Source organism: Zeus faber (assembly GCF_960531495.2).
Source record: "Zeus faber genome assembly, chromosome: 5".
NCBI classification, from domain to species: Eukaryota; Metazoa; Chordata; class Actinopteri; order Zeiformes; family Zeidae; genus Zeus; species Zeus faber.
Window position 1 is genome coordinate 36,621,488 of NC_137192.1, and position 26,718 is coordinate 36,648,205.

At 45.8% G+C, this 26,718-nt stretch overlaps 1 protein-coding gene across 4 annotated transcripts; it reads left to right on the top strand.

Annotated features, from left to right (window-relative positions):
- Positions 1 to 63: 63 nt before the first annotated feature.
- On the top strand, positions 64 to 26,718 carry pxk (PX domain containing serine/threonine kinase). 4 transcript variants are annotated; one of them, XM_080001581.1, is made up of 19 exons: positions 64 to 268; positions 3,941 to 3,991; positions 4,156 to 4,203; positions 5,001 to 5,187; positions 8,491 to 8,568; positions 12,232 to 12,305; positions 12,464 to 12,538; positions 15,193 to 15,297; positions 15,455 to 15,568; positions 16,291 to 16,452; positions 16,627 to 16,744; positions 17,003 to 17,081; positions 18,113 to 18,161; positions 18,444 to 18,521; positions 18,623 to 18,709; positions 18,790 to 18,853; positions 23,743 to 23,802; positions 24,013 to 24,032; positions 25,691 to 25,800. In XM_080001581.1, the coding sequence occupies exons 1-18, from the start codon at positions 167 to 169 to the stop codon at positions 24,027 to 24,029; spliced, it is 1,548 nt and encodes a 515-aa protein (XP_079857707.1). In that variant the 5' UTR covers positions 64 to 166; the 3' UTR covers positions 24,030 to 24,032; positions 25,691 to 25,800. The 4 variants fall into 4 exon arrangements, with proteins under 4 accessions (XP_079857707.1, XP_079857708.1, XP_079857705.1 ...); XM_080001582.1 differs by having other exon boundaries at positions 24,013 to 24,036; positions 25,691 to 25,777; XM_080001579.1 differs by lacking the exon at positions 24,013 to 24,032 and having other exon boundaries at positions 25,691 to 26,718.

A 26,718-nucleotide genomic window follows, 5' to 3' on the forward strand; every position in this document is an offset into this window, starting at 1 on the left:
TTGAAAACGGAGCGGAAATGTGTCTCTTTACTTCCGGTCTCCTGCCGCTGCTGTCAGAGCGGCTCTTCCTGGTTCAGAATCCCCGGGAGGTCCAGAGACGCGCACTAGGACCGGGACTCGGACCCGCCAGAACCACGAGCCACCCGGAGCGGCGCCCTCCAGCGGCATGGCCTCGGTGGAGAAGCCGCCTCCCGGCAGCATGCTGCTGGACGACACCGCCCCGCTCAGCGCAGTGATCCAGGCCAGCCAGAACCTCCAGAGCCACACGGTGAGGCGGGTGGACCGGGTGGGGGCTGGGCACAGAGGGCAGGACCTGGTCTGTTCCGGTAGAGGGTCAACTCCTGGTCCCCGTCCCAGTCCAGCTGATCTGTTGTTTACACAGATCAGCTGACTGACTGATTGACTGACTGACTGTGTGTGTGTGTGTGTGTTGGAGGTGGGAGCCAGGCCGTGGTTCTCACCGTGGACCTGATCACATCGATCTGAGGCTGCTGGAGGCGGAGCAGGTTCACGACCTTTGACCTACTGGACCGACAACAACAGCAGATTGATGTGAAGTCACCTCCTCCTTCGACTTGATTCTGTTCCTGATAAAACAGTTGCTCGGTTGCCCCGCCCAACGTGGTTGCTCGTGGTTGCTCGGCCGTCTCCACTTTTCATCTGTAAAGATGTAAATTGACCTTGTATGTTTGGAAGCTTCCACCACTCACCAAGAGTGACAGTAGTGAATTATGGATTCTAATAATTCTAATAATGTGACGCCACCAGGGGAGCGTGTGTTGAGTGGAAGAAGTTTCATAACATTCCCAGAAACTGGTCGAGAAAGAAAGAAAGAGAGAGAGAGAGACAAGAAGAGAGAGACAGGGAGAGAGAGACAGGGGGAGCTGAACCTTTGGACTATCGTTGCTGTGACACAGAAAACACAAACTTTCAGTTCACACCATCAGGGTTCTATTCCCTGGAGCAAGGCACTAACACTGCAGGGTTGGGGGTTCTAATCCCTGCTCAATACGTTTCAATGCTGTAAAGAGTACATGGAGATGTACGTTTAAATGGTCAAAGTGCATTATGGGAATAATCCCAATAGTAACTAAGCAGGTTGTTAGAGTCTGACAGACAGACAGACAGACAGACAGACAGACAGAGGGTATGGAGGTGAAACTCCAACAGATACTGTCATGGGCTGTTCCAATACAAACAAACCGTGCCCCCTCTGCTCTGTGGAATCCTGGATCCTGATTGGTCAGTGCATCAACCAGCGCTCAGTTATTTCTGAATAATGACGCTGTGTGTTCATAACCACCGTTACCACGGTAACCACTTCCCCTGGTTTCACGTGCCTCGAACCACTCCGCTACATGCTAATGCTAACACTAGCTAGTGGCGCTGCATAGGAACTACAGTGGAAGTTCAGCGTTGAGAACAGGAAGTAGGTTGTTATATTAAATGATAGATATTGTAGTAAATAGTTTGATCACATGCAGGAGAACAACAAGACATACTAGTTATAAACTAGTCTCACTCGTTATAAACGAGTATGACCAGGTATAAACTAGTCATACTAGTCATACTCGTTATAAACTAGTCATACTAGTTATAAACTAGTCATACTCGTTATACACTAGTCATACTAGTTATAAATACTTCTCAATTTATTGTTGTATTCAGTTAGTAGTGTGTAATAGTCAGGATACTAGGTATAAACTAGTCATACTAGTTGTAAACTAGTCATACTAGATGTAAATCTTTTTCAGTGTATTCTTGTATTCAGTTAGTATTGTATAATAATCAAGATTGTGGTACAGAAATGAAAGGGTGGCTTTAATCTGCAGGTTGTCAGTCGCTGGTTTTAAATAAAGAGGCAGACAGACGCTGGTTTTTACTCGTACGAGGGTCAGGTGAGAGATGTGCTCCTAGCAGCTCTCTGAGACCAACAGTTTATTTCCAGGGAGTCAGATGGTCAGTTTGACGTCACAGATTCATAAGTGTTCAACATAAGTTAAACTCTGTGGCACACAAAGGACAATGAGGGCTTGATCCTGCTCTTGCAGCTGCATCGTGGTGAGGCCCAAAAGACGTTTGCATACAGACTGTACTCCCATGGTTTGGAATGTCTGGAAACTAACACTCTGTGCTGGAAATTAATATATGTGACTGAGGTTATATGAGGTTGTGTTCTTCATTATGTGTGTGATTATACAATACTCACAAAAAGTTTGGGTTATTTGGCTTTCGGGTGAAATTTCAGGATGAACCTAAAATGCACGATAACCTTTACAGGTGAACTTCATTTGACCTTCTCTAAACTTTTGAATGCACATGTCCAACTGTTCAATGTCTCAGTACTTTTTGCACAACTTGCTGTTCTCTAACAAGGAGCTGAACGGAAAAATTCACAACAGGTGTTTGATCCATGAATCCACCAATAAATGTCCTGGTTCAATTAGAGTTGGTATTGAAACAGTCCTCTTCATCATGCTGTTCACATGTTGACATCTTGAGACCAAGACCACACCAACAACTGATCAACAGCACCTCGCCTGGCGAGGCTTCAAACAGGATGTTGTCAGAGGGAAGTGGCCACTGAGCTTAGAGTGTCACAGAGTGTCATCAGCAGCTTGCAACAGAGATACAGAGACTGGAAGAGTCACAGAAAGGCATAGAAGTGGACGTCCTTTGGCCACATCCCACACTGATGAGCGCTTCATTGTGAACAGTGCCCTGCGCAACCACATGATGATGCCACTCAACTCCAGGCACATTTAAGGGAGGTGAGAGGTACCAAGTGTCACGTCAGACCATTCAAAACCGTTGACATCAGCGTGGTCTGCGTGCTAGACCACCTGCAAGGGTACCTGACCACACCACCAGGCACAGGCATCATGGTCTTGCAGGGGCCAGGGAGCGTTGACGCTGGACGAGGGACCAGGGGCCTCAGTGCTGTTCTCTGATGAAAGTGGATTCACGTGGAGCAGAAATGATGGAGACGTCAAGGAGAGCGCTACGCATCAGCCACTGTCACCAGACCAGCCTTTGGTGGTGGTGGTGTTACAGTGTGGGCAGGTGTGTCTGGTCAATACAGAACTGCCCTACACCTTGTGAATGGTACAGTGACAAGCCCATACTACCTGAATGACATCATTCATCCAGTCATTGTGCCCCTGCATGAACAACACAGGCCTCATTTCATCTTCATGGACGACAACGCTCCAGCTCATGGAGGAGGCATCATTAGGGAACGGCTGCTGGAGACTGGGGCACCTCAAATGGAGTGGCCTGCACTTTCTCCAGACCTGAATCCCATAGAAAACCTATGGGATGAGCTGAGTGGCCGTGTAGAGGCTCCTAACTCTGTACCCCACAACCTCAATGACCTGAGGGCCCCTTCAAGAAGAGTGGGGGGCCAGGCCTCAGCAGACAATAAGTCGACTTGTGAACAGCTTGAGACGTCCTTGTCAAGCTGTAGCTGATGCTCAAGGGCACATGATAAGTTATTGAGACGTTGACATTTGTTGTTGTGGTAAACCCACCACTGTTGTTGGCTTTTGTTTCAATACATAGTTTGAGATGAGGAAATCACCATTGTATCTTCTACTTAAATGCTCTACTTTCATCATATCATATCACTGGAGCGTCAACTTTTTACATTTTCCATAAATTTCACCCGAAAGACAAATATCCCAAACTTTTGTGAGTAGTGTATATTTATGTGATTGTATAGATTTAGAAATATTGTTACACTACTAGTTATACACTACTCATACTAGTTTATAACTAGTTATGAACTAGAATGAATATAAATAAAGTTCACAACTAGTTATAAACTAGTCATACTAGTTATTAATCCTCAGTGTATGATTGCATTCAGTTAGTGTGTAATAAGCAGTGTAATGTGCAGCCAGACGGTGGTTATCTCTAATAACCTCTGTCTCTCTCTCAGGAGTACATCATCAGAGTCCAGAGGGGCGTGTCCTCTGATAACAGTTGGCAGGTAAACAAACCAATCAGAGTCTGGGGCTAACCTCTGAGCTCTGCCCCGCCCCAAATCTCAGCTGTGTGTGTGTGTGTGTGTGTGTGTGTGTGTGTGTGTGTGTGTGTGTGTGTGTGTGTGTGTGTGTGTGTGTGTGTGTGTGTGTGTGTGTGTGTGTGTTGCAGGTGATTCGTCGCTACAGTGACTTTGATGTGCTGAACATCAGTTTGTTGGTGAGTTTCCACAGAAAAGCACATAAACACTGCTAGCACGCAAATACACGTTACAGGGGTCTCAAACACTGGTATGGGAGCCTCATGCGGCCGCAAGGCACTTCTAAATGGCCGCCACATGTTTATCGTGAAATATGACCTGGGAGTTAATGTTGATCTGTGCGTTGTGTACACCGAGTAAAAGAAAGATAGAAATACAAAAGAAAAAAATATATATATATTTTTTATTAAAATCTCATCATTGTTCATGTTTTTAGGATCGTTCTTAAATTCATTGATTCGTGGGACACACTGAGCATCCTCTGTGAAAGGCTCTTAAAGGGGCAGCGACAGACTTCGCCCCCTGTTGTCTCCCGGTGGTATTACTGCTGGAAGGAACAAGCACCTTCGCTGAACAGCTCCACCCAAATCCTCAGTTTTTTTCAAACTTTATTTCTTTTGGTTGCTCAATAACAGACAAATATACACAGACGTCGCATTGACTCCGTCGCTGTGATACGTCAGCGTCGCCACCATCTTGGAATGGGCGAGAACGGCCTGGATGATCATAGGGAACCAATCCAAAAACACATGGTGTTAAAAGCAAAAAGGTTGTCTGTTGCTGCTTTAACGTATCAGAATCCACCAATCAGACAAGCAGGTGCAGACTGGGAGGAGCTAAGATCCTCAGGGTCACTTCCTGCAAAACAGGAAGTCACAGATCTCTGCTTATACTGCAGATTCCGCAGCTGGTTTCCGGAGTACATCCTGAACCTCTCTGTCTGTCTCTCTCCCCCCTCCGCTTGTCTGTCTCTCAGGCCTCGGGAGCCTGTCTCCCTCTCCCTCCCAAGAAGCTGATCAGGAACATGGATCGGGACTTTGTGGCCGAGCGGCAGCGCGGTCTGCAGCTCTACCTGGACACCATTACCCACAATCCCCTGCTGTCGTGTAGCGAACCGGTCCGAAGGTTCCTGGACCCGAGCAACTACAGCTGCAACTACAACGGTGCCTGAGATATAGAATACATACATATAGATATCTATATACTGTATATACATACATATAGATATCTATATACTGTATATACATATACCTATACATACACATAGATATCTATATACTGTATATACATATACCTATACATACATATAGATATCTATATACTGTATTTACTGTTAAGGAAATTCTTCTGCAGTGATCAGTGAGGTTAATCTGCCCGCTACAAGAAGACAAAACTGAGAATATCCAAGATTATTTATTCTGCAGAATAAAGAGAAAGATTCAGTACTGCTCCAAAGCAGCGCTGGGATCAATCTGATATCACAGAGAAAGACAGGAGGCTTTATACAGTAGAAACAGGGTGTGGTTTGGGTCAGAGGTCTCAGACGAGTCTGCCTCCCCTCTAACTGTCTTCCTGGGTGCCCCCCCTTCCTAGAATGTAAATAACAGGTACTTGCAACCTTGACCTGGCCGAATGGGGGTTGCATGACAATGCACTTCTAGGTGTCCCCCATCTCTATAGAAGGTAAACAGGCCACGTGTGATCTGATTCTTTCATATTACAATTGACATTGTAGGAGCAAGACATTTCTCTTTACATGAACTCTGGGGGGTTCCTGGGAAGACAGACAAATGTTTTCAAACCCCCTTTTGGAGGTAGAGGCCTTTGTCCTCATTCAAAATAGTTGATCGTAATCATTTTTCCCTCACAATACATATACATACCTATATATATCTATATATCTATAGATATCTTTATACTGTATATACAAACATATAGATATCTATATACATACATATAGATATCTATATACATACATATACATACATATAGATATCTGTATACTGTATATACAAACATATAGATATCTATATACATACATATAGATATCTATATACTGTATATACCTATACATACACATAGATATCTATATACTGTATATACAAATACATACATATAGATATCTATATACTGTATATACATATACATATAGATATCTATATACTGTATATACCTATACATACATATAGATATCTATATACTGCATATACCTATACATACATATAGATATCTATATACTGTATATACCTATATATACATATATCTATACACTGTATCTACATATACCTATACATACATACATATAGATATACAAATAGATATCTATATCTATGTGTCTGTGTCTGTGTGTGTGTGTCTATGTGTGTATGTGTGTGTGTTTGTTTCTTTATGCTTCCCACCGCAGCAAAAGCCGCCGTCTCGCTCATTTCTCAAATGGCCAGCAGCACCAAATATGTTGAAAAAACCTTTTTTGAAGGAAAATGTGACTTTTCCAGATTCGTGTTCCTTTGTGGTTTTTTTTATTTCTCAACGTATTTTCAAAATCCAGTTTGATTTATAAATAGTATACAAATGTTAAACCGTGGAGTTAAATATTCCCGTTAGATGACATGGAGAAGCACAGTTCACTTACCGAGACTCTGAACAGCGCTGACCAGCGACGATCGATAGTGTCCTTTAAAGCGAGCGTCCAGGTGAAGATCATTCCTCCATATTCCATGTGATGTGAAGTCACAATGTGAAACCCTTTTGATAGAGTTCAACATTTAAATCGAATTACTTTTACACACACACGGAGACATCATTGTGGAGGGGGCGTGTACCAACGTGTACCATCAAAGAAGAAATGCTGACGTCACTTCCGTAAACAAGACGAGGATCCGGTTTCACTCGTCTGTGAAAACTTTGGTCTCTGTGTTGTTATGGATGAGGAGAAGTGGGTGGAGGAAGATCTAAATCATATCACAGACCTTAATCTGACCAGTGCAATAGATCCAAGTCAGTGTAAGCAGCGCGTACTGGACTTCATTTTCCACGATGATAGTCAGTTCTTCGACAGGGAGGCTGAATCTCATATGATCCTGGACTTGGAGAACATTTCAAACAACTGATTTCAACCTGAATGTGATGCTGAAACGGATTATTTTCAAGAACCACCGGAGGAGACCGACGATACGTCCGTTGTTGTTACAACGGAAGAAGTTGATGACGTGATGAAGTCCGTTGAGGTTGGTGATGCAGATTATGAACAAGTAGCAACGGACAAGATTCTCAAGTTTACCTGCAAATGCAGCCAGGGTTCAAAAGAAAATGAAAAAGAGGCCCCAAACAGGCTCTCAGAGTGTAGCTGGGGTAGTGTTGGGGTTAGTCCACGTAATAACTTCAACAACTTTGAAGATATTTAGCATACACACATTTATATGTTAAATGACACACAGAGGCAGATTTTCCGAGATGTTTTTGATAGACTCTACATTTCGTTGTGCTGCCAGCACTTTCAAACTCTCAAATAATTCCACTTTTATAAAACATGTATATTCTTACTGTTAAATAAAAGCTATTTTAAAAACAGAAGATGTTGTGTGTTGATGACGCTGTTCAACATTCCCTCAAAACACAATGCAGAGATGTCCCCATTCAGCAGGGTGTGTAGTGACCATGTGACAAGTAGCCCTGTGGTTTTGTTGGTCCTCCAATCCATTTGTATTCTGGGAGCTTGCTAAATGAAGCAGAGTGTGCCAAGCCCTTTCTCAATCTGTGTTCTTGTCTGTACTTGTGTTCTTGTCTGTACTTGCGTTCTTGTCTGTACTTGTGTTCTTGTGTGTACTTGTTTTCTTGTCTGTACTTGTGTACTTGTGAAACGTCATCAGTCGCAGCCCAAGTACTGTTCCAATTCAAAGTACACATCCAGCCAAGTCAAGTCCAAACGCCAGGATGTGGACTTGCTCCGCCCATTTGATGGAGGATGCCTGGGTGGTGACTTGTGTGGACTTGGGACAGACAAGTATCCCACAATGCATTTGGCAGAATGACCGTCCCGTGTCCTCCCATCCCCTGGGAGTCTGTACTCCCCAGTCTGAACTACCAAGTCTCAACTACCAAGTCTGAACTACCAAGTCTGCAAGTCCGGACTTGGCGTACTTGGGATTGAGAAACGGCCGTTATGTCAGAATCACAGTTTGCCAAACCCTTGTCATTAACAAGTCAGTCAAGTCAAAAATATTTGCTTGATTTGCACAAGTGACACCTTGTTTTGAAGCTCTGATTCTCCACTTGCAAATAATGCAAAAAAGAAAGGTCAAACGGCACCAAATGTCCCTAAGTTCTGCGTTGGGTCACATATACGTACATAGATCGATTAGATAGATGCACATGTCTATTTAGATATACATTATATACTTTGTGTGTATATGTATAAATATCAATTCTCTACATGTATTAATTCACTCTCTCTCTCTCTCTCTCAGAGATCGCCCTCCAGCAGGTCTCCATGTTCTTCCGTTCAGATCCAAGGTGGGAGGTGCTGGAGCCGCTCCGAGACATTGGTGCGTCCACACCTCTATCTGTCCACACCTCCATCTGTCCACACCTCCATCTGTCCACACCTCCATCTGTCATCTGTCCACACCTCCATCTGTCCACACCTCCATCTGTCCATCTGTCCACACCTCCATCTGTCCATCTGTCCACACCTCTATCTGTCCACACCTCCATCTGTCCATCTGTCCACACCTCCATCTGTCCACACCTCCATCTGTCCACACCTCCATCTGTCATCTGTCCACACCTCCATCTGTCCACACCTCCATCTGTCCATCTGTCCACACCTCCATCTGTCCATCTGTCCACACCTCTATCTGTCCACACCTCCATCTGTCCATCTGTCCACACCTCCATCTGTCCATCTGTCCACACCTCCATCTTTCCACACCTCCATCTGTCCATCTGTCCACACCTCTATCTGTCCAGACCTCTATCTGTCCACAACTCCATTTGTCCATCTGTCCACACCTGCATCTGTCCACACCTCTATCTGTCCATCTGTCCACACCTCTATCTGTCCATCTGTCCACACCTCTATCTGTCCACACCTCTATCTGTCCACACCTCTATCTGTCCATCTGTCCACACCTCTATCTGTCCACGCCTCCATCTGTCCATCTGTCCACACCACCATCTGTCCATCTGTCCACACCTCTATCTGTCCACACCTCCATCTGTCCATCTGTCCACACCTCCATCTGTCCATCTCTCCCCACTTCCATCTCTCCCCACCTCCATCTGTCCCCACCTCCATCTGTCCACACCTCCATCTGTCCACACTTCCATCCGTCCATCTGTCCACACTTCCATCTGTCCATCTGTCCACACCTCTATCTGTCCATCTGTCCACACCTCTATCTGTCCACACCTCTATCTGTCCATCTGTCCACACCTCTATCTGTCCACACCTCTATCTGTCCACACCTCCATCTGTCCACACCTCTATCTGTCCACGCCTCCATCTGTCCATCTGTCCACACCACCATCTGTCCATCTGTCCACACCTCTATCTGTCCACACCTCCATCTGTCCATCTGTCCACACCTCCATCTGTCCATCTCTCCCCACCTCCATCTCTCCCCACCTCCATCTGTCCCCACCTCCATCTGTTCACACCTCCATCTGTCCACACCTCCATCTGTCCACACTTCCATCCGTCCATCTGTCCACACTTCCATCTGTCCATCTGTCCACACCTTCATCTGTCCACACCTCCATCTATCCACAACCCCGTCTGTCCATCTGTCCACACCTCCATCTGTCCATCTGTCCACACCTCTATCTGTCCGCACTTCCATCTGTCCATCTGTCCACACCTCCATCTGTCCACACCTCTATCTGTCCACACCTCCATCTGTCCATCTGTCCACACCTCCTTCTGTCCATCTGTCTCCACCCCCATCTGCCCACACCTCCATCTGTCGACACCTCTATCTGTCCACACCTCCATCTGTCCACACCTCCATCTGTCCATCTGTCCACACCTCCATCTGTCCATCTGTCTCCACCTTCATCTGTCCACACCTCTATCTGTCCACACCTCCATCTGTCCATCTGTCCACACCTCCATCTGTCCACACTTCCATCTGTCCATCTGTCCACACCTCCATCCATCCACATCTCCATCTGTCCACACCTCCATCGGTCAGTCTGTCCATCTGTCCACACCTGCATCTGGCCACACTTCTGTCCTTGTGAAGGATTTATAACTAATGGCTAGTTTTATAACTCATATTTCTAGTTTTATGAAGAGTATGTCTTGCTTTATAGTAGAATGACAAATTTTAGAACTACTACGACTAGTTTTATGACTAGTATGTCTAATCTTAGAACGAGCATGACTAGTTTTAGAACTAGTACGACTAGTTTTATGACTAGTATGTCTCACTTTATAACTGGTAATCTTATAAGTTGTATGTCTAGTTTTATACCTAGTATCCTGATTATTACATACTTCTGACTGAATACAACAATGCACTGAGAAGGATTTATAACTAGTATGACTAGTTTATAACTAGTATGACTTGATAATAGGTAGTATGACTGGTTTTACAACTAGTATGGCTAGTTTTATAACTATTTTAGATTAATAAAAATTCTTTGATTAATATGGCTAGTTTTAGAGCTAGTTAATTAGTTTATAACTAGTAACCTGATTATTACACACTACTTACTGAATACAATAATACATATAAGTATTTATAATAAGTATTTACAACTTGTATGACTAGGTGATATGTAGAATCCTGGTTATTACACACTACTTACTGAATAAAACAATACACTGAGAAGGATGTAGAAATAGTATGACTAGTTTATGACTCGTTTATACTTAGTATGTCTAGTTTATAACTAGTATGACTAGTTTAACACGAGTGTCTAGTTTCATCACTAGTATGAGTAGTTTTTAACTAGTATGTCTAGTTTTATAACTAGTACGTCTAGTTTTATAACTAGTACGTCTAGTTTTAGAACTAGTACGTCTAGTTTTAGAACTAGTACGTCTAGTTTTAGAACTAGTACGTCTAGTTTTATAACTAGTACGTCTAGTTTTAGAACTAGTACGTCTAGTTTTAGAACTAGTACGTCTAGTTTTATAACTAGTACGTCTAGTTTTAGAACTAGTACGTCTAGTTTTAGAACTAGTACGTCTAGTTTTAGAACTAGTACGTCTGGTTTGATAAATAGTGTGTCTAGTTTTAGAACTAGTACGTCTAGTTTTAGAACTAGCATGTCTAGTTGTATGACTAGTTTTAGAACTTGTACGACTAGTTTTAGAACTAATACATCTAGTTTTTTAACCAATATGTCTGATTTTATGACTAGTATGTCTTCGCTTTATAACTAGTATGACTAGTTTATAACGAGTGTCTAGTTTTATAAATTGTATGTCTAGTTTTATAACTAGTATGTCTCGCTTTATAACTAATATGTCTGGTTTTATAACTTTTATGTCTAGTTTTATGACTAGTGTGGCTTGTTTTATAACTAGTATGACTAGTTTTATCAGTAGTATGTCTAGTTTCATAACTTTTATGTCTAGTTTCATAACTAGTATGGCTAGTCTTAGAACTAGTATGTCTAGTTTTAGAACTAGTATGTCTAGTTGTATGACTAGTTTTAGAACTTGTACGACTAGTTTTAGAACCAATACGTCTGGTTTTATGACTAGTATGTCTTTGCTTTATAAAGAGTATGTCTAGTTTATAACTAGTATGTCTCGCTTTATAACTAGTATGACTAGTTTATAACGAGTGTCTAGTTTTATAACTTTTGTCTAGTTTTATAACTAGTATGTCTCGCTTTATAACTAATATGTCTAGTTTTATAACTTTTATGTCTAGTTTTATAACTAGAATGTCTCGCTTTATAACTAGTATGACTAGTTTATAACGAGTGTCTAGTTTTATAACTTTTATGTCTAGTTTTATAACTAGTATGTCTCGCTTTATAACTAATATGTCTGGTTTTATAACTTTTATGTCTAGTTTTATAGCTAGAATGTCTCGCTTTATAACTTTTATGTCTAGTTTTAGAACTAGTATGTCTAGTTTAGTAACTAGTATGGCTAGTCTTAGAACTAGTCGAGTTGTATTTCTAGGATGTGTAGTAGTATTACTGTTCTGATAACTAGTAAGTCTTGTTTTCTGTGTTGGTGCCATCAGGTTGGAGGATCAGGAAGAAGTATTTCCTGATCAGGGACAGAGAGACGCCCAAAGACAGACAGCTGCTGAGCTGGGTGAGCTGCTGACCCCTGACCCCTGACCCCCCTGACCTCTCATTTTGACCCCCATCGCTGACCTCTGACCCTCAACCCTGACCTCCACCTGAGAGGGCGGGGTTGGGGGGTGTGATCGGAACGGTAAAGCAGTGAAGTCTTCATGTCGCCCCCTGCAGGTGGACCTGGGTCCTGACAGGTTCCTGTCAGACAGAGACCTTCAGGCTGTGATGAAGCTACTGACCACTGTGTCTGTAGGTCACACACACACACACAAATATATGTACTCACTTAGCACCCACTGTACTAGGTACTTGCTAGTACTTGCTAGTACTGGGTTGGAGTCTGTTGCCTTCCTTATTGGTGCATAGATTGAACAAGGTGGTGCAAACATTCCTCAGAGGTTTTGCTCCATATTGACTTGACAGCATCACACAGTTGCTGCAGCTTTGTGGGCTGCACCTCCATGATGCCAAGCTCCCATTGCACCACCTCCCAAAGCTGCTCTACTGGATTGACATGTGGTGACGGTGAAGGCCAAGCTCCCGTTGCACCACCTCCCAAAGCTGCTTTCCTGGATTGACATGTGGTGACAGTGGAGGCCAAGCTCCCGTTGCACCACCTCCCAAAGCTGCTCTACTGGATTGACATGTGGTGAGGGTGGAGGCCAAGCTTCCGTTGCACCACCTCCCAAAACTGCTCTACTGGATTGACATGTGTTGAGGGTGGAGGCCAAGCTTCCGTTGCACCACCTCCCAAAGCTGCTCTACTGGATTGACCTGTGGTGAGGGTGGAGGCCGTTGGAGAACAGTCAACTCATCGTCATGTTGAAGAAACCACTTTGAGATGCTTTGAGCTTTGTGACGTGCTGCATTATCCTGCTGGAAGTAGCATCACAAGATGCTGCCCTGTGCTCATTATGGGATGGACATGCTCAGCAGCAACACTCAGGTACGATGTGGCCTTTAAACCATGCTCAGCTGGTACTAAGGGCCCAAAGTGTGGCAAGACAATATCCCCCGCACCATTACACCACCAGCACCAGCACCAGCAGCAGCAGCAGCACCAGCAGCCTGAACCCTTGGCAGCAGGCAGGATGGAGCCATGCTTTCATGTTGTTTACACCACATTCTGCTCCGACCATGTGACGGTGGCAGCTGAAATGGAGACTCATCAGACCAGGCAACGTGTTTACAATCTTCTATTCCTCATTGTTGATGCCTGAGTTTCCTGTTGTGAGCTGACAGGAGCAGCACCGGGTGTGGTCTTCTGCTGCTGTAGCTCATCTGCTTCAAGGTTCCACGTGTTGTGCCTTCACAGATGCTGTTCTGCAAACCTTGGTTGTAACCGGTGCTTATTTGAGTGACTGTTTCCTTTCTATCGTCTGGAACCAGTCTGCCCGTTGTCCTCTGACCTCTGACCTCAACCAGGCGTTTTCGTCCACACAACCGCCGCTCACTGGATGTTTTCTCTTTTTGGGACCGTTCTCTGTAAACCCCAGAGATGGTTGAGGGTGAAAATCCCAGTAGGTCAGCAGTTTCAGAAGTACTCAGACCAGCCCGTCTGGCACCAACAACCATGCCACGTTCAAAGTCACTTAAATCCCCTGAGCAAGTCACCTCATCATGTCTACATGCCTCCACCCAACGAGCTGCTGCCATGTGATTGGCTCATCCTCACCATGTCTACATGCCTCCACCCAACGAGCTGCTGCCATGTGATTGGCTCATTAGCAATTTGTGTTTACAAGCCATTGAACAGGTGTACCTAATAAAGTGGCGGGTGAGTGTGTGTAAGTATTTATGTATGTGTGTATATGTGTGTGTATATGTGTGTGTGTGTGTGTGTGTGTGTGTGTGTGTGTGTGTGTGTGTGTGTGTGTGTGTGTGTGTATGTATATATATATATATATATATATATATATATATATATATATATATATATAATGCTGTATACACTGTATAGCACCGTATAATAGTGTATATACACACACACACATAAATACATGTAAACACACAAATTCAATTACACACTTACAAATACTTACACACATACATAAATATACACACATACACACACACACACACACATACATATACACACACAGTCATTATGATTGTTTCTTATTAAGGAATGTTTTCTCTCCTCCTCCTCGTCCTCTCCTCTTCCACCACTTTCTCCTCTCCTCATCTCCTCCTCTCCACCTCCTCCTCCTCCACCTCCTCCTCCTCCTCTTCTCCACCACCTCCTCCTCCTCTCCTCTCCTCCCCTCCTCCTCCTCTCCCCTCCTCTCCTCCACCACCTCCTCCTCCTCTCCTCTCCTCCTCTCCTCCCCACCTCCTCCTCACCTCCTCCTCCTCCTCTCCTCTCCTCCCCACCTCCTCCTCTTCTCCACCACCTCCTCCTCCTCTCCTCTCCTCCCCTCCTCCTCCTCTCCCCTCCACTACTCCTCCTCCTCCACCTTCTCCTCCTCTCCTCCACCACCTCCTCCTCCTCTCCTCCACCACCTCCTCCTCCTCTCCTCTCCTCCTCTCCTCCCCACCTCCTCCTCTCCTCCTCCTCCTCCTCCTCCTCTCCTCCCCACCTCCTCCTCTCCTCCACCACCTCCTCCTCCTCCTCTCCTCCCCTCCTCCACCATCACCCCCTCCTCCTCCTCCTCTCCTCCCCACCTCCTCCTCTCCTCCACCTCTCCTCACCTCCTCCTCCTCCTCCTCTCCTCCCCACCTCCTCCTCTCCTCCACCACCTCCTCCTCCTCCTCTCCTCCCCTCCTCCACCATCACCCCCTCCTCCTCTCCTCTCCTCCACCACCTCCTCCTCCTCCTCTCCTCCCCTCCTCCACCATCACCCCCTCCTCCTCTCCTCTCCTCCACCTCCTCCTCCTCCTCCCCGCCTCTGCGCCTCCTGCAGCATCCCTTCATCTCTCCTCTCCTCTTCTCCAGCGTCAGTGAATCTTCTGCTTTGATGATCAGAGCGTTCAGTGAGACAGGAAGTCTGAGAGACCACATCTACAAGGTGTCTGTCTGCCTGCTCGCCCATCTGTCTGCCTGCCTGCCTGTCTGTCTGCCTGCTCGCCTGTTTGTCTGACTGCTCGCCTGTCTGTCTGCCTGCTTGCCTGTCTGTCGACCTGTCTGTGTGATATGACAGTTGACAGTGTGACCTCTGCCCCCAGGTGAAGGTCAGGGATTACTTCCTGAATAAATACTCTCACCCCCCCCCTCCCCCCCCGAGGCGTCAGGGCCTCCAGCTGCAGAAGATCAGGCTGTACGGCCGCCAGGTCCTGGAGGTACTGACACTACTGACGCACTGACACTGACACTGCTCACACACTGACACTGCTAACACTACTCACACTACTGACACACTGACACTACTGACACACTGACACTACTGACACACTGACACTACTGACACACTGACACTGCTCACACTACTCACACTACTGACACACTGACACTACTCACACTACTCACACACTGACACTACTCACACTACTGACACACTGACACTACTGACACACTGACACTGCTCACACTACTCACACTACTGACACACTGACACTACTCACACTACTCACACACTGACACTACTCACACTACTGACACACTGACACACTGACACTACTAACACACTGACACACTGACACTACTCACACACTGACACTACTGACACACTGACACTAGTAACACTACTGACACACTGACACTTCTAACACTATTGACACACTGACACTACTGACTGGGGTGGAGGTGGGGGTGGGGGTGGATGACGTGGGTCCTGCCGTCGCTGCTGGTGGTGTTAGTTGCAGACACTGACGTGGTTCAATGTGGTTTGAAGGACGCGTCTGGAGCTGATGCTGTTGGTTTGAGGACTTGGACAGATGCTGCACAACAGCTTATGTGTTGAAAACAATACAACATACAGATTAGAATGGCATTAAAGAGACTCTGTGTACTAATGAGGTATCTGTGTGTACTTTGTGTACTTTGTGTACTGTGTGTACTCCAGGCGCTTAGTTTCCTCCACGCCCGCGGCCTGCCCTTCACTCACCTCCACACCTCCAACATCCTGCTGCAACAGGAAGTGTGCAGCCTGCTGGAGCTGGAGAACGGCATTCTGGGAGTTCCCTCCTTCTACCGCCAGTACTACAGCCAGCACCGCAAGATCAATGTACTCGTACACACACAGTACACACAGTACAACAGGAGGATTGTTTGTAAAATATAGCTCCCCCTGGTGGAGCGTGGCCGCAGCGTCTGCTCTGCCTGTTACTGCTGACTGCTTCCTGACTGTTCACTGGTAAAAACACTGAGTTTGGTTCTGTTTGTGTGTGTTTACTTCCAGACCACAGAGAGTATCGATGTTTACTGCTTTGGTCACGTACTGTACGAGATGACGTATGGAAGCCCCCCCGACGCAGTACCAGTGGACCATTACCCCCCCACCCCGTGTACTGCTGTGGGTAAGTACACGCAGTACTACACACTGTACTACATACAGTACCGCCATCTGAATTTATTCTACTTGGTCGAACACTGTTATAACTATACTTGCCTGTGTGTGTGTGTGTGTGTGTGTGTGTGTGTGTGTGTGTGTGTGTGTGCGTGTGTGCGTGCGTGCGTGCGTGCGTGCGTGCGTGCGTGCGTGCGTGCGTGCGTGCGTGCGTGCGTGCGTGCGTGCGTGCGTGCGTGCGTGCGTGCGTGTGTGCGCGCGTGTGTAGTGTCAGTACTTCAGTCCATTCTCTCGACAGAATCCTGTAAAAGTGGAATGCCAACTGTTGCTCAGCTGCTACAGACACCGTGAGTTCCCCAGCATGCACTGCGGTTGACCACCCACACAAAAACATGTCAACATCAACATGTTTCATGTTTTTGTTTGTAACGTTGTGTCTGTTTGTAACGTTGTGATGTTTGTAATGTTGTGATGTTTTAAACGTTGTAATGGGATGGTTGTAACATTGTGATGTTTGTAACTTGATGTTTGTAATGTTGTGATGTTTTAAACGTTGTAATGGGATGGTTGTAACGTTGTGGTGTTTGTAACTTGATGTTTGTAATGTTGTGATGTTTTAAACGTTGTAATGGGATGGTTGTAACGTTGTGGTGTTTGTAACTTGATGTTTGTAATGTTGTGATGTTTTAAACGTTGTAATGGGATGGTTGTAACGTTGTGATGTTTGTAACGTTGTGATGTTTGTAACTTGATGTTTGTAATGTTGTGATGTTTTAAACGTTGTAATGGGATGGTTGTAACGTTGTGGTGTTTGTAACTTGATGTTTGTAATGTTGTGATGTTTTAAACGTTGTAATGGGATGGTTGTAACGTTGTGATGTTTGTAACGTTGTGATGTTTGTAACTTGATGTTTGTAATGTTGTGATGTTTTAAACGTTGTAATGGGATGGTTGTAACGTTTTGATGGTTGTAACGTTGTGATGTTTGTAACTTGATGTTTGTAATGTTGTGATGTTTTAAACGTTGTAATGGAATGGTTGTAACGTTTTGATGGTTGTAACGTTGTGATGTTTGTAATGTTGTGATGTTTTAAACGTTGTAATGGAATGGTTGTAACGTTTTGATGGTTGTAACGTTGTGATGTTTGTAATGTTGTGATGTTTTAAACGTTGTAATGGGATGGTTGTAACGTTTTGATGGTTGTAACATTGTGATGTTTGTAACTTTATGTTTGTAATGTTGTGATGTTTTAAATGTTGTAATGGGATGGTTGTAACGTTTTGATGGTTGTAACGCAATGTTTGTAACTGTAATTGTCCTTTTAGTGACCTATTCGGAACATTGTTATATTTGTAACAATGTATGTTTGCGTTTCAGGCTGTTCATCGACGTGCAGCTCAACGTTTCAGACAAGCTACAGTTCAAGGTCAGTTTGGTTGTATTATATTGATCTTTTATTCCAGATTATTCTATCGATCTGTGTGATTGATCTGATGGTTCAGCGACGGAGGCTCATCCATCGGTCACTTTAGATCAAATTCACATTGTCTTTTAAAAAGCAAAGTCCGTACCGACATTGACTTGATGACCGGGCCGTGATGTTGCCATGACGTTGCCATGGCGCCCAGGCTGTGACATTGCCGTGACGACCGGGCTGTAATGAGGAGGCTGTACTGACTAGTTTATTAACTTCCTGTTGCCCCCACAGATCCCCAGCAGACTGAAGGAGGCGCTGAAGGTTGCCAAGGAGCAACTGGAGAGCCGGCTGCAGGAGGAGCAGAGACTGGTAATAATATTGTAGTGTACTGTACGACACGGTACTGCAGTACTGCTGATGAACTGCAGTACTGTGGATGTACTGCAGTACAGGATGTACTTTGTGTCTAGATCCAACAGCACCGCCGGCTCACCAGAGCTCAGAGTCACCACGGTTCGGAGGAGGAGAGGAAGAGGAGGAAGATCCTGGCCCGGAAGGTACGAGTACACACTGAGTACACACTGAGTACACGCTGTACTACCCAGACGTAGTATTTGAAGCATGTGTTTTGTTGCAGAAGTCCCGACAGTCGGCGTATGAAAACGAAGAAGAAAACTGCGTAAAATACAACAACAACTCTGGTCAGTACACACACATATTATAAATACACATACACAAACATGCAGGTGATAGGCAATTTAGTTGATGTATTGATGTAGTTGATGTAGTTGATTTAGTTGATGTATTGATGTAGTTGATGTAGGTTATGTAGTCGATTTAGTTGATGTATTGATGTATTAGTTGATGATTTAGTTGGTGTAGTTCAGTGGTGTCCAAACTTTTTTCACTGAGGGTCACATACAGAAAAATATGCAAAGGGCGGGGCTACTCACTAGACTATATGGCCACACCTCCAGTGTATTAAAGTTAGTCAAATCAATCAAATGTAGGTCAATTATGCTTGATAATTGAATATGCTTCAACAAAAAAAAGGCCCACATCACAGCTTTCCATGAATGAGTTTTCATTTATTTTGTTGCAAAAATGGTTGTCAGCACATTGTGAAAACAGCAGCCTCTGATTGGTTCTTAGTCAGGATGCTGATCCCCCTTCACAACTCTGTATACAGGGGGGGAAATAAGGGGAAAAGGGGATGGTGTATTCGAGGTTGTTATGCAAATATATTATTGGGCTTGTTAACACATCAACTAACGTTTGTTATAACATGTTATCAACTTTAATTGACTGAATTTATTGTAGACTTGTAGACTCTTGTTCAGTGTGTTCAGATGATAAGATCAACTAAAAAAGCCAGGTCACTGGCACTCAGCTCATGAAGAGCTCGGTCCTTCCTTTTCAAATACTGGTCGATTTCTGATTTCAGGGAATAAAAACACTGTAGCGCGGACCCGCGACTTAGCCAGCGCACATGAGAATGGTGGAGTAGGTCTCCGTGTTCAGCATCGACATCAGATAGGAAAGCTTGAAATTCTCTGTGGTCGAGCCTTCGTGCTCGAGTTCTTTCACAGTTTTCACAACAGTGTTCATCACATCACCAAGCTGCACTGTCTTGGCACAGAGGGCTTCCTGGGGGATGATACAGGGCATTTTAACAGCCTCACCTCCACTCTCTTGCACCTTGGCGCACACCATGTAGGCCATTCCTTTATGCTTGCCTGTTATTGCCGGAGCTCCATCCGTTGTAACTCCACACAGCTTGTCCCATTTAGCTCCTCCGTAATGCAAAAGTTATCGTCAACTCCCTGCAAAAAAATGAACAGCTGTGTCTGTGGCATCTGTGCTCTCATCACATGCAATCAAGTGTAAATCAAAAGCACAACTTTTATCTGACCCTTGATGTTTGAAGTGAGCTGACAAGTCTTTGATTTGCTGCACCACTGTGTTTCTGGACACGCTAACTCTTGTTTTGTGGAGCAGCTGCCTCGTTCAAGACAGCAGCTCCACCTCCTGTTAAAACTAAGAAGTACAAAACAGTCAAGCGCAAGTTTGATGTGTGGGCCATATTCCATTCTATTTGTGTAACTTGCTGCAGGCCTATTAAAAATTACATTTTACATTTAGTCATTTAGCAGACGCTTTTATCCAAAGCGACTTACAAGGGAGAATAACATTCAGCTACATTGCGACAGAGATTAGTGTAATAACAACATTGGTATAACAATAAATACTGCAAGGTGGTGCTAAGTAATTGTAGATTAGGACAGGAGGTACTTTTGGCAGCTCGTTCCACCAACGAGAATAGCCTGGATTGCCGTGGCTGTATGGCCGGCAGAGCCAGGCGACGCTCATTTGAGGAGCGCAGCATCCGGGGGGCAACATGTGCTCTTACAAGAGCACTTAAGTAGGTGGGAGCATTCCCAGCAATCACTCTGTAGGCCAGCATAAGAGACTTGAACTTGATGCGGGCGGCTACAGGTAACCAGTGGAGCTCGATGAGCAGCGGAGTGACATGTGCCCTCTTTGGCTGGTTGAACACCAGTCGCGCCGCCGCATTCTGTATCATCTGAAGTGGCTTCACCGCACAGGCCTCAAGCCTGTTAAGAGGGCATTGCAGTAGTCGAGACGGGACATCACCAAGGTTTGTACCAGCAGTTGAGTGGCATATTGGGTCAGGTACGGCCTGACTTTTCGGATGTTGAGTAGTGCGAAGCGGCAGGACCGGGAGACGGCGGCAACATGGTCCGAGAATGTCAGTTGGTCATCAATAATGACACCAAAATTCCTTGCAGCCTTGGTAGGAACAAGAGATAGAGAGTCGATTTTAATATCAATGTTGTGATGAATACCTTGTTTGGCCGGGAAGACCAGCAGTTCCGTTTTCGCCAGATTTAGTTGAAGATGATAATCCTTCATCCATGTGGATATGTCAGCGAGACAATCCAAGATCCGCGTCGAGACAGTAGGGTCGTCGGGCGGGAAGGACAGATAGAGTTGAGTATCATCCGCATAGAGGTGATATGAAAAGCCATGTGAGCGGATGATCGGGCCCAGTGAGGTGGTGTATATGGCAAAGAGGTGGGGTCCTAGCACCGAGCCTTGGGGCACCCCTGTGGTGAGGTGGTGAGGCACAGACAGCTGGCCTCGCCATGTCACACTGAACGAGCGCCCAGTAAGGTAAGATTCCAACCAGGAAAGTGCACTGCCCGTTATGCCCATGCTTGAGAGTATGGACAGGAGTATGCAATGATTGACAGTGTCGAAAGCAGCTGATAAGTCAAGCAGAATGAGAACCGAGGATTTGGCAGCAGCTCTAGCAGTTTTTAAGGCCTCTGTCACAGACAACAGGGCTGTTTCGGTGGAGTGACCACTTTTGAAGCCAGATTGAAGTGTATCAAGAAGGTTGTTTCTTGACAGGTACTCTGTAACCTGTCTAGAGACCGCCCTCTCTAAGGTTTTGGAAAGGAATGGGAGGAGAGAGACCGGCCGATAGTTTCCTACTTGATTGGGATCGAGTGAGGGTTTTTTGAGCAGTGGTGCGACCCGAGCCGCTTTGAAAGCGGAAGGGAAAGTGCCGGAAGTTAGGGAAGAATTAATCACATGTGTGATTGCCGGGGTGATAGTCGGTGATATGGCTTGAAGGAGGTTGGATGGGATCGGATCTAGCGGACAGGTAGTAGGACGGCTACATGTTAGTAGTTTAGATACCTCACTTTCAGCGAGGGGAGTGAAACCAGGGAACGATGAGCCTAGGGCTGGAGAAGACAGGTTGTGAGTAAGTTGTTTAGTGAATTGGCTGCTGATGGCTGCCACTTTGTTAGTAAAAAAGGAGGCAAGGCAGTCAGCAGTGAGGTTAGTAGCTGGGGGAGGTGGTGGAGGGTAAAGCAGAGACTTGAAGGTGGTGAATAACGTACGTGTGTCTGTGGCACCGTTGATCCTATCGTTGAAGAAGGCCTTCTTGGCAGCAGTGATGCTGGAGGAGAAGGAGGACAGCAGTGTCTGGTAGCTTGCAAGATCCTCACTTGTTTTGGATTTGTGCCATTTCCTCTTGGCTGCTCTGAGGTCAGTGCGCGTTGTCCGGAGGGTGTCAGTCAGCCAAGGGTGCAACTGGGTTGAACGAGCAGGTCTGGTGGATTGTGGACACAGGCTCCAGACATGAGCTCAAGGTGGAGCAGAGGGAGTCAGTGGCATCATTAACCTGCAGAGAGGAGAAAGTGCCGTGGGGTGGAAGAGAAGAGGAGAGCACAGAGGAGAAGTGGGTGGGAGACAAGTTGCGGAGATTGCTGCGGATAGTAACCATGGGTGGGGAGGTGGGGGGTTGTTTTGGTAGCTGGACATTGAAGTGGATGAAGAAGTGGTCAGAGAGATGAAGAGGAGTGACCCATAGGTTGTCGGTGGTACAGCTCCGAGCAAGAATGAGATCAAGCTCTTTGCCAGCCTTGTGAGTCGGTGGAGTCGGGATCTGTCTTAGGTCGAACGAGCGAACCAAAGACTGGAAGTCAACCGAGCTCGTACTGTCCAAGTGGATGTTCATGTCTCCGAGGACGAGCATGGGACACTCATGCTCAGGAATTGATGACAGCAGGGTGTCAAGCTCATGAAGGAAGTCACCTAGTTGTCCTGGTGGACGGTAGATGACGACCACATAGGCTTTCACCGGAGCAGTCACCAAGACGGCGTGATATTCAAAGGAGGCAAAGTTGTTTAAAGGCAGCAGTGGATTAAATTTCCATGTGTTGGAAATTAGCAGGCCAGTCCCAACACCACGGCCAGATGGTCTGGATGTGTGGGAGAATGTGTAGTTAGTGGAGAGTGCAGCCGGGGTTGCGCTATCTTCCGGTTTAATCCATGTCTCAGTGAGAGCAAGGAGCTCCAAGGAGAGGTGGTTGGCATGACCAGAAATGAAGTCTGCCTTGTTAACTGCAGATCGACAATTCCACAAGCCAACAGAGAAGGAGGTCTTTGCAGAAGATGTTTGCTGCAGGGACCTGAGGTTACCCGGATTGCATCGGCGTATGGTATAACGACGCTTTCTGGGTGACCTTGAAGTTGTAGGGATGCGGTAGTAGCACATTTTGTATGGAGTGAGAGAAAGAAGGCAGGTTTGCCTTGTTCGGTGTCCTTGCTTCGGTTGACGTGCAGAGGTAGACGTGCGTCTTTACACGAGAGCGACTACAAACGCTTCAAGGGCAGGACCATAAATAGGTGATAGAATACAGCTGCTCGTGTGATTAGGGTTGCACCTGGCTAAGAGCACGCCCACATAAGAGAGGACTTACCTGAATAGGGGGTGTGTCTGGAACACAAGCTTGTTGGCAGATCAGCAAATAGCAGTGAAATGTACAGAGTCAGTCCAGTAGTCCAAGTTGCAATACTACAATACGAGCAGTGATACACTACACAGCAACCTCAGCACTAGAGCTCGACTCAGAGTTAGTTTGTAGTGCAGGGTATTTATCCCTGTCCAGCGGAAGGAGGACACGCCCAGAAAGTGGAAAAAATGAAAAAATGGATCACGGGCCGCAGTTTGGACACCCCTGGTGTAGTTAATGAAGTTGATGTATTGTTTCAGGTTCTGGAGCCAGCTCCCCCCTCACGTCTCCTTCTTCTCCAACGCCTCCACCCAACACAGGTATTGACCTGTCTGTCTCTCTACCTGTCTGTCTGTCTCCCTACCTGTCTGTCTCTCTACCTGTCTGTGTCTCTGTCATTGTTCTCACACACCAGATCTGGAGTGTTGTTTGAAACAAGCCTCCCCTCTCTCCTTCTGCAGAACTCTCTCTCCTGTATTACTGTTTGTTTAACTCTCTCCCCCTCTCTCCTTGTGCTCTCTCGTCCGTAGAGCATGCTCCGTTCTGATTGGTTGGTAAAGTAAACTACTGATGTAATGATGTGTGTTGCTATCATGCCTTCCCAGCATGCACCAGGCACCCCCACCCCCTGCCTTCCCAGCATGCAACAGGCACAGCATGTGGTGTCCTTGAGCAAGGAACTGCCCCTCCCCCTCAGTGTGAGTGGTTGGTTCTGTCAGAGGGGACGGACAAACTCTGAAAAACTATGATGATTAAATAGTAATTATAATCATAATAATACTTTTATTTCAGTACCTAAACAAAGTAATAAGATAGCGTGGTAATAAGGTAGTGTGGTAGCGTTAACCCACGTTAACGTCACGATAGCATCAGTGTGGAGGTGTGTTCTGGGCCAGGGAATGAGGAGGAGGAGGAGGAGGAGGAGGAGGCCAATCAGCGCTGCTTGCTGTGTTTTTATTCAGTCTTTAAACAAAATGTAGCTCGTGGCCAAAAGGACAAATGAAAGGCTCGCAGTCCGGGATGGAACTCCTCCGCTAGATTTGCGCACAAGGGCTCTCCCACCGTGATGTGTCCGGCGCCTTGGATGGCGGGCTTGTCCCGCCCGGTCGTACCTTGTCCTCACTGCGGAGACAACAAACTAAATATTATTTCCTGGTTTTGGGATCGGACGAACCAGCGGATTCCCTCTGTGGATTAGTCCGATCCACAGCAGCTGAGCAGCCCCAGGATGGAGACTGCACCGCCTGTCTGCAGCGGAGGCTTGGCCACGCCCCCTTGGTCCGCCACAATCATATATTATTTAATTCCATACATTTTACATATACTGTATCTGTATATATATAAACAGTATATATATGTGTATCTATATATATATATATAATATTCCTATATATATAATTGGGGAACCTCTGCCTCACAGAGGGGAGGGGCATATCGTACATGCGCGGAGCTTGTCATAGAGGGGCGGGAATTATTGCGTTTGGCATCCCACTCTCCATGGAATTGAATGAGATTTCTGGTTTGACGTTTGTCTGATCCCCTTCCACTGAGCCAACCCGTCCGTCTGCCCGTCTCTCTCTCTGTCAGTCTCTCAGCCTGTCTCTCTCTCTGTCAATCTCTCAGCCTGTCTATCTGTCTGTCTGTCTGTCTTATCCATGCTTGCAGCTACTGGAAAGGGGGCGGTCTTTAATTGCTTAAATGGGAATATACCAGATTAACTGGATAATACTGGATTATACTGGATTATACAGGATTGCAAAGGATTATATACACTGTATAGTAGTATTATTAATAATAATAATAATAATAATAATAATAATATCTTATTATTATTATTAATGTTATTAATAATTATATATGAATAATAAAGTTATGACAATATAGTATTAATGTAATAATTAAATAATATAATAATAACATTATTAATAATAACATATTAATAATGCACGTATGAAGCAAACAGACTGGGCCCAGAACAGAACCCTGGGGAACACCACGACAGAGATCCTGAAGAACTCTGATTAGAGATCTGAGGAAAACATCTGGAGCTGATCAATAGGATCAAGAAGATCAAGAACATCAGGAAGATAAGGAAGCAGAATCAAAGCAGGAGCCTCATACTGGAAGCTGCAGGAAGTACAGCCTGTTACAAGCTACTGGTTTACCCCCCCTCCTCTCTCTCTCTCTCTCTCTCTTCCATCCATGCAGGTCTGCAGACCCCACCTCCACCTCCTCCTCCTCCACCTCCCCCCTCAGAGCAACCCCCCCCTCCCCTGGGTGATGGAGGGGGAGGGCGCTCTGCTCTGCTCAGCTCCATCCAGAGTTTCAGTAAAATCAGCCTGAAGAAGACCCAAAGTGTGGACCGCCCCCTGGACCCCGCCCTTTGACACCCCCAATTACCAGACCCCGCCCCCTGACACACCACACACACCCCCAATACAAGACCCCAACCCCCTAGCACAGGACCACCCTAACCCTACCTTCACTCTCCTGTCTCACCCCCCCCGTTGTTTTTAAGTAATCTCTCGTAAATCAAACGCAGTAACGGGTTGTGATTGGACGCTCTGATGTGAAAATCAACTTATTGAGCTGGAGGATTCTGGGAAACGCTCCAGAAGGAGGAGGCCCTGGATCCTGGAGCAGAGGACGGAGTCCACCTGCCTCCACCTTCATCCTGGAACCTTTGGTGCTGGAACGTAGAACACAGAGGCGAAGCATCGTTTCTGGAACTTTCTAGTCTTTCTCTGACGGCAGCGACCTTTCAAAGTGTTTTTACCCCAAATGCTGTTCTTACCTGCGGCCATGTTGGTTTCTCCGTCCAGTTGTCTGCGTGACCGTGGCGATGAATAGAACCGCCTTAATCCACTCTCATCGGCAGCAAACCTGTGTTTATTCATAGAATAATCCTGGAAAATGTTTAATTTGCACAAAGTTTTGCTTCATGTTTTTATTGTTCTTCTCCAGGAAACACCACGTGGTGCCGCTAACGGGAGGCCATGACAATAAAGTTAATATATATTATTATTTTCAACCAGCTGTGTCAGCACTTTCTAGAAAGTTCTACGAACAAAACAAGCATCTGAAAGTGAACTCCTGGTTCTGGAGCTAGCAGTGAACCTCCAGTCCACCAGCGGGCGCTGTCCGTCTTCCAAATGCCAATGTTTCAAATTGCACTTGAACAAATAAACAGAGGAAGAATGAATGCAACGCTGCACTAATTCATCTCATCGATCATT

What these genes read in the sequence shown, in the direction of transcription:
- pxk (XM_080001579.1), top strand. Translation starts at nt 167, where the DNA reads ATGGCCTCGGTGGAGAAGCCGCCTCCCGGCAGCATGCTGCTGGACGAC. An exon ending in GGAGCCGCTCCGAGACATTG is followed by an intron (nt 8,569 to 12,231) that starts GTGCGTCCACAC and finishes TGGTGCCATCAG; the next exon opens with GTTGGAGGATCAGGAAGAAG. An exon ending in CACCCCGTGTACTGCTGTGG is followed by an intron (nt 16,745 to 17,002) that starts GTAAGTACACGC and finishes GCGCGTGTGTAG; the next exon opens with TGTCAGTACTTCAGTCCATT.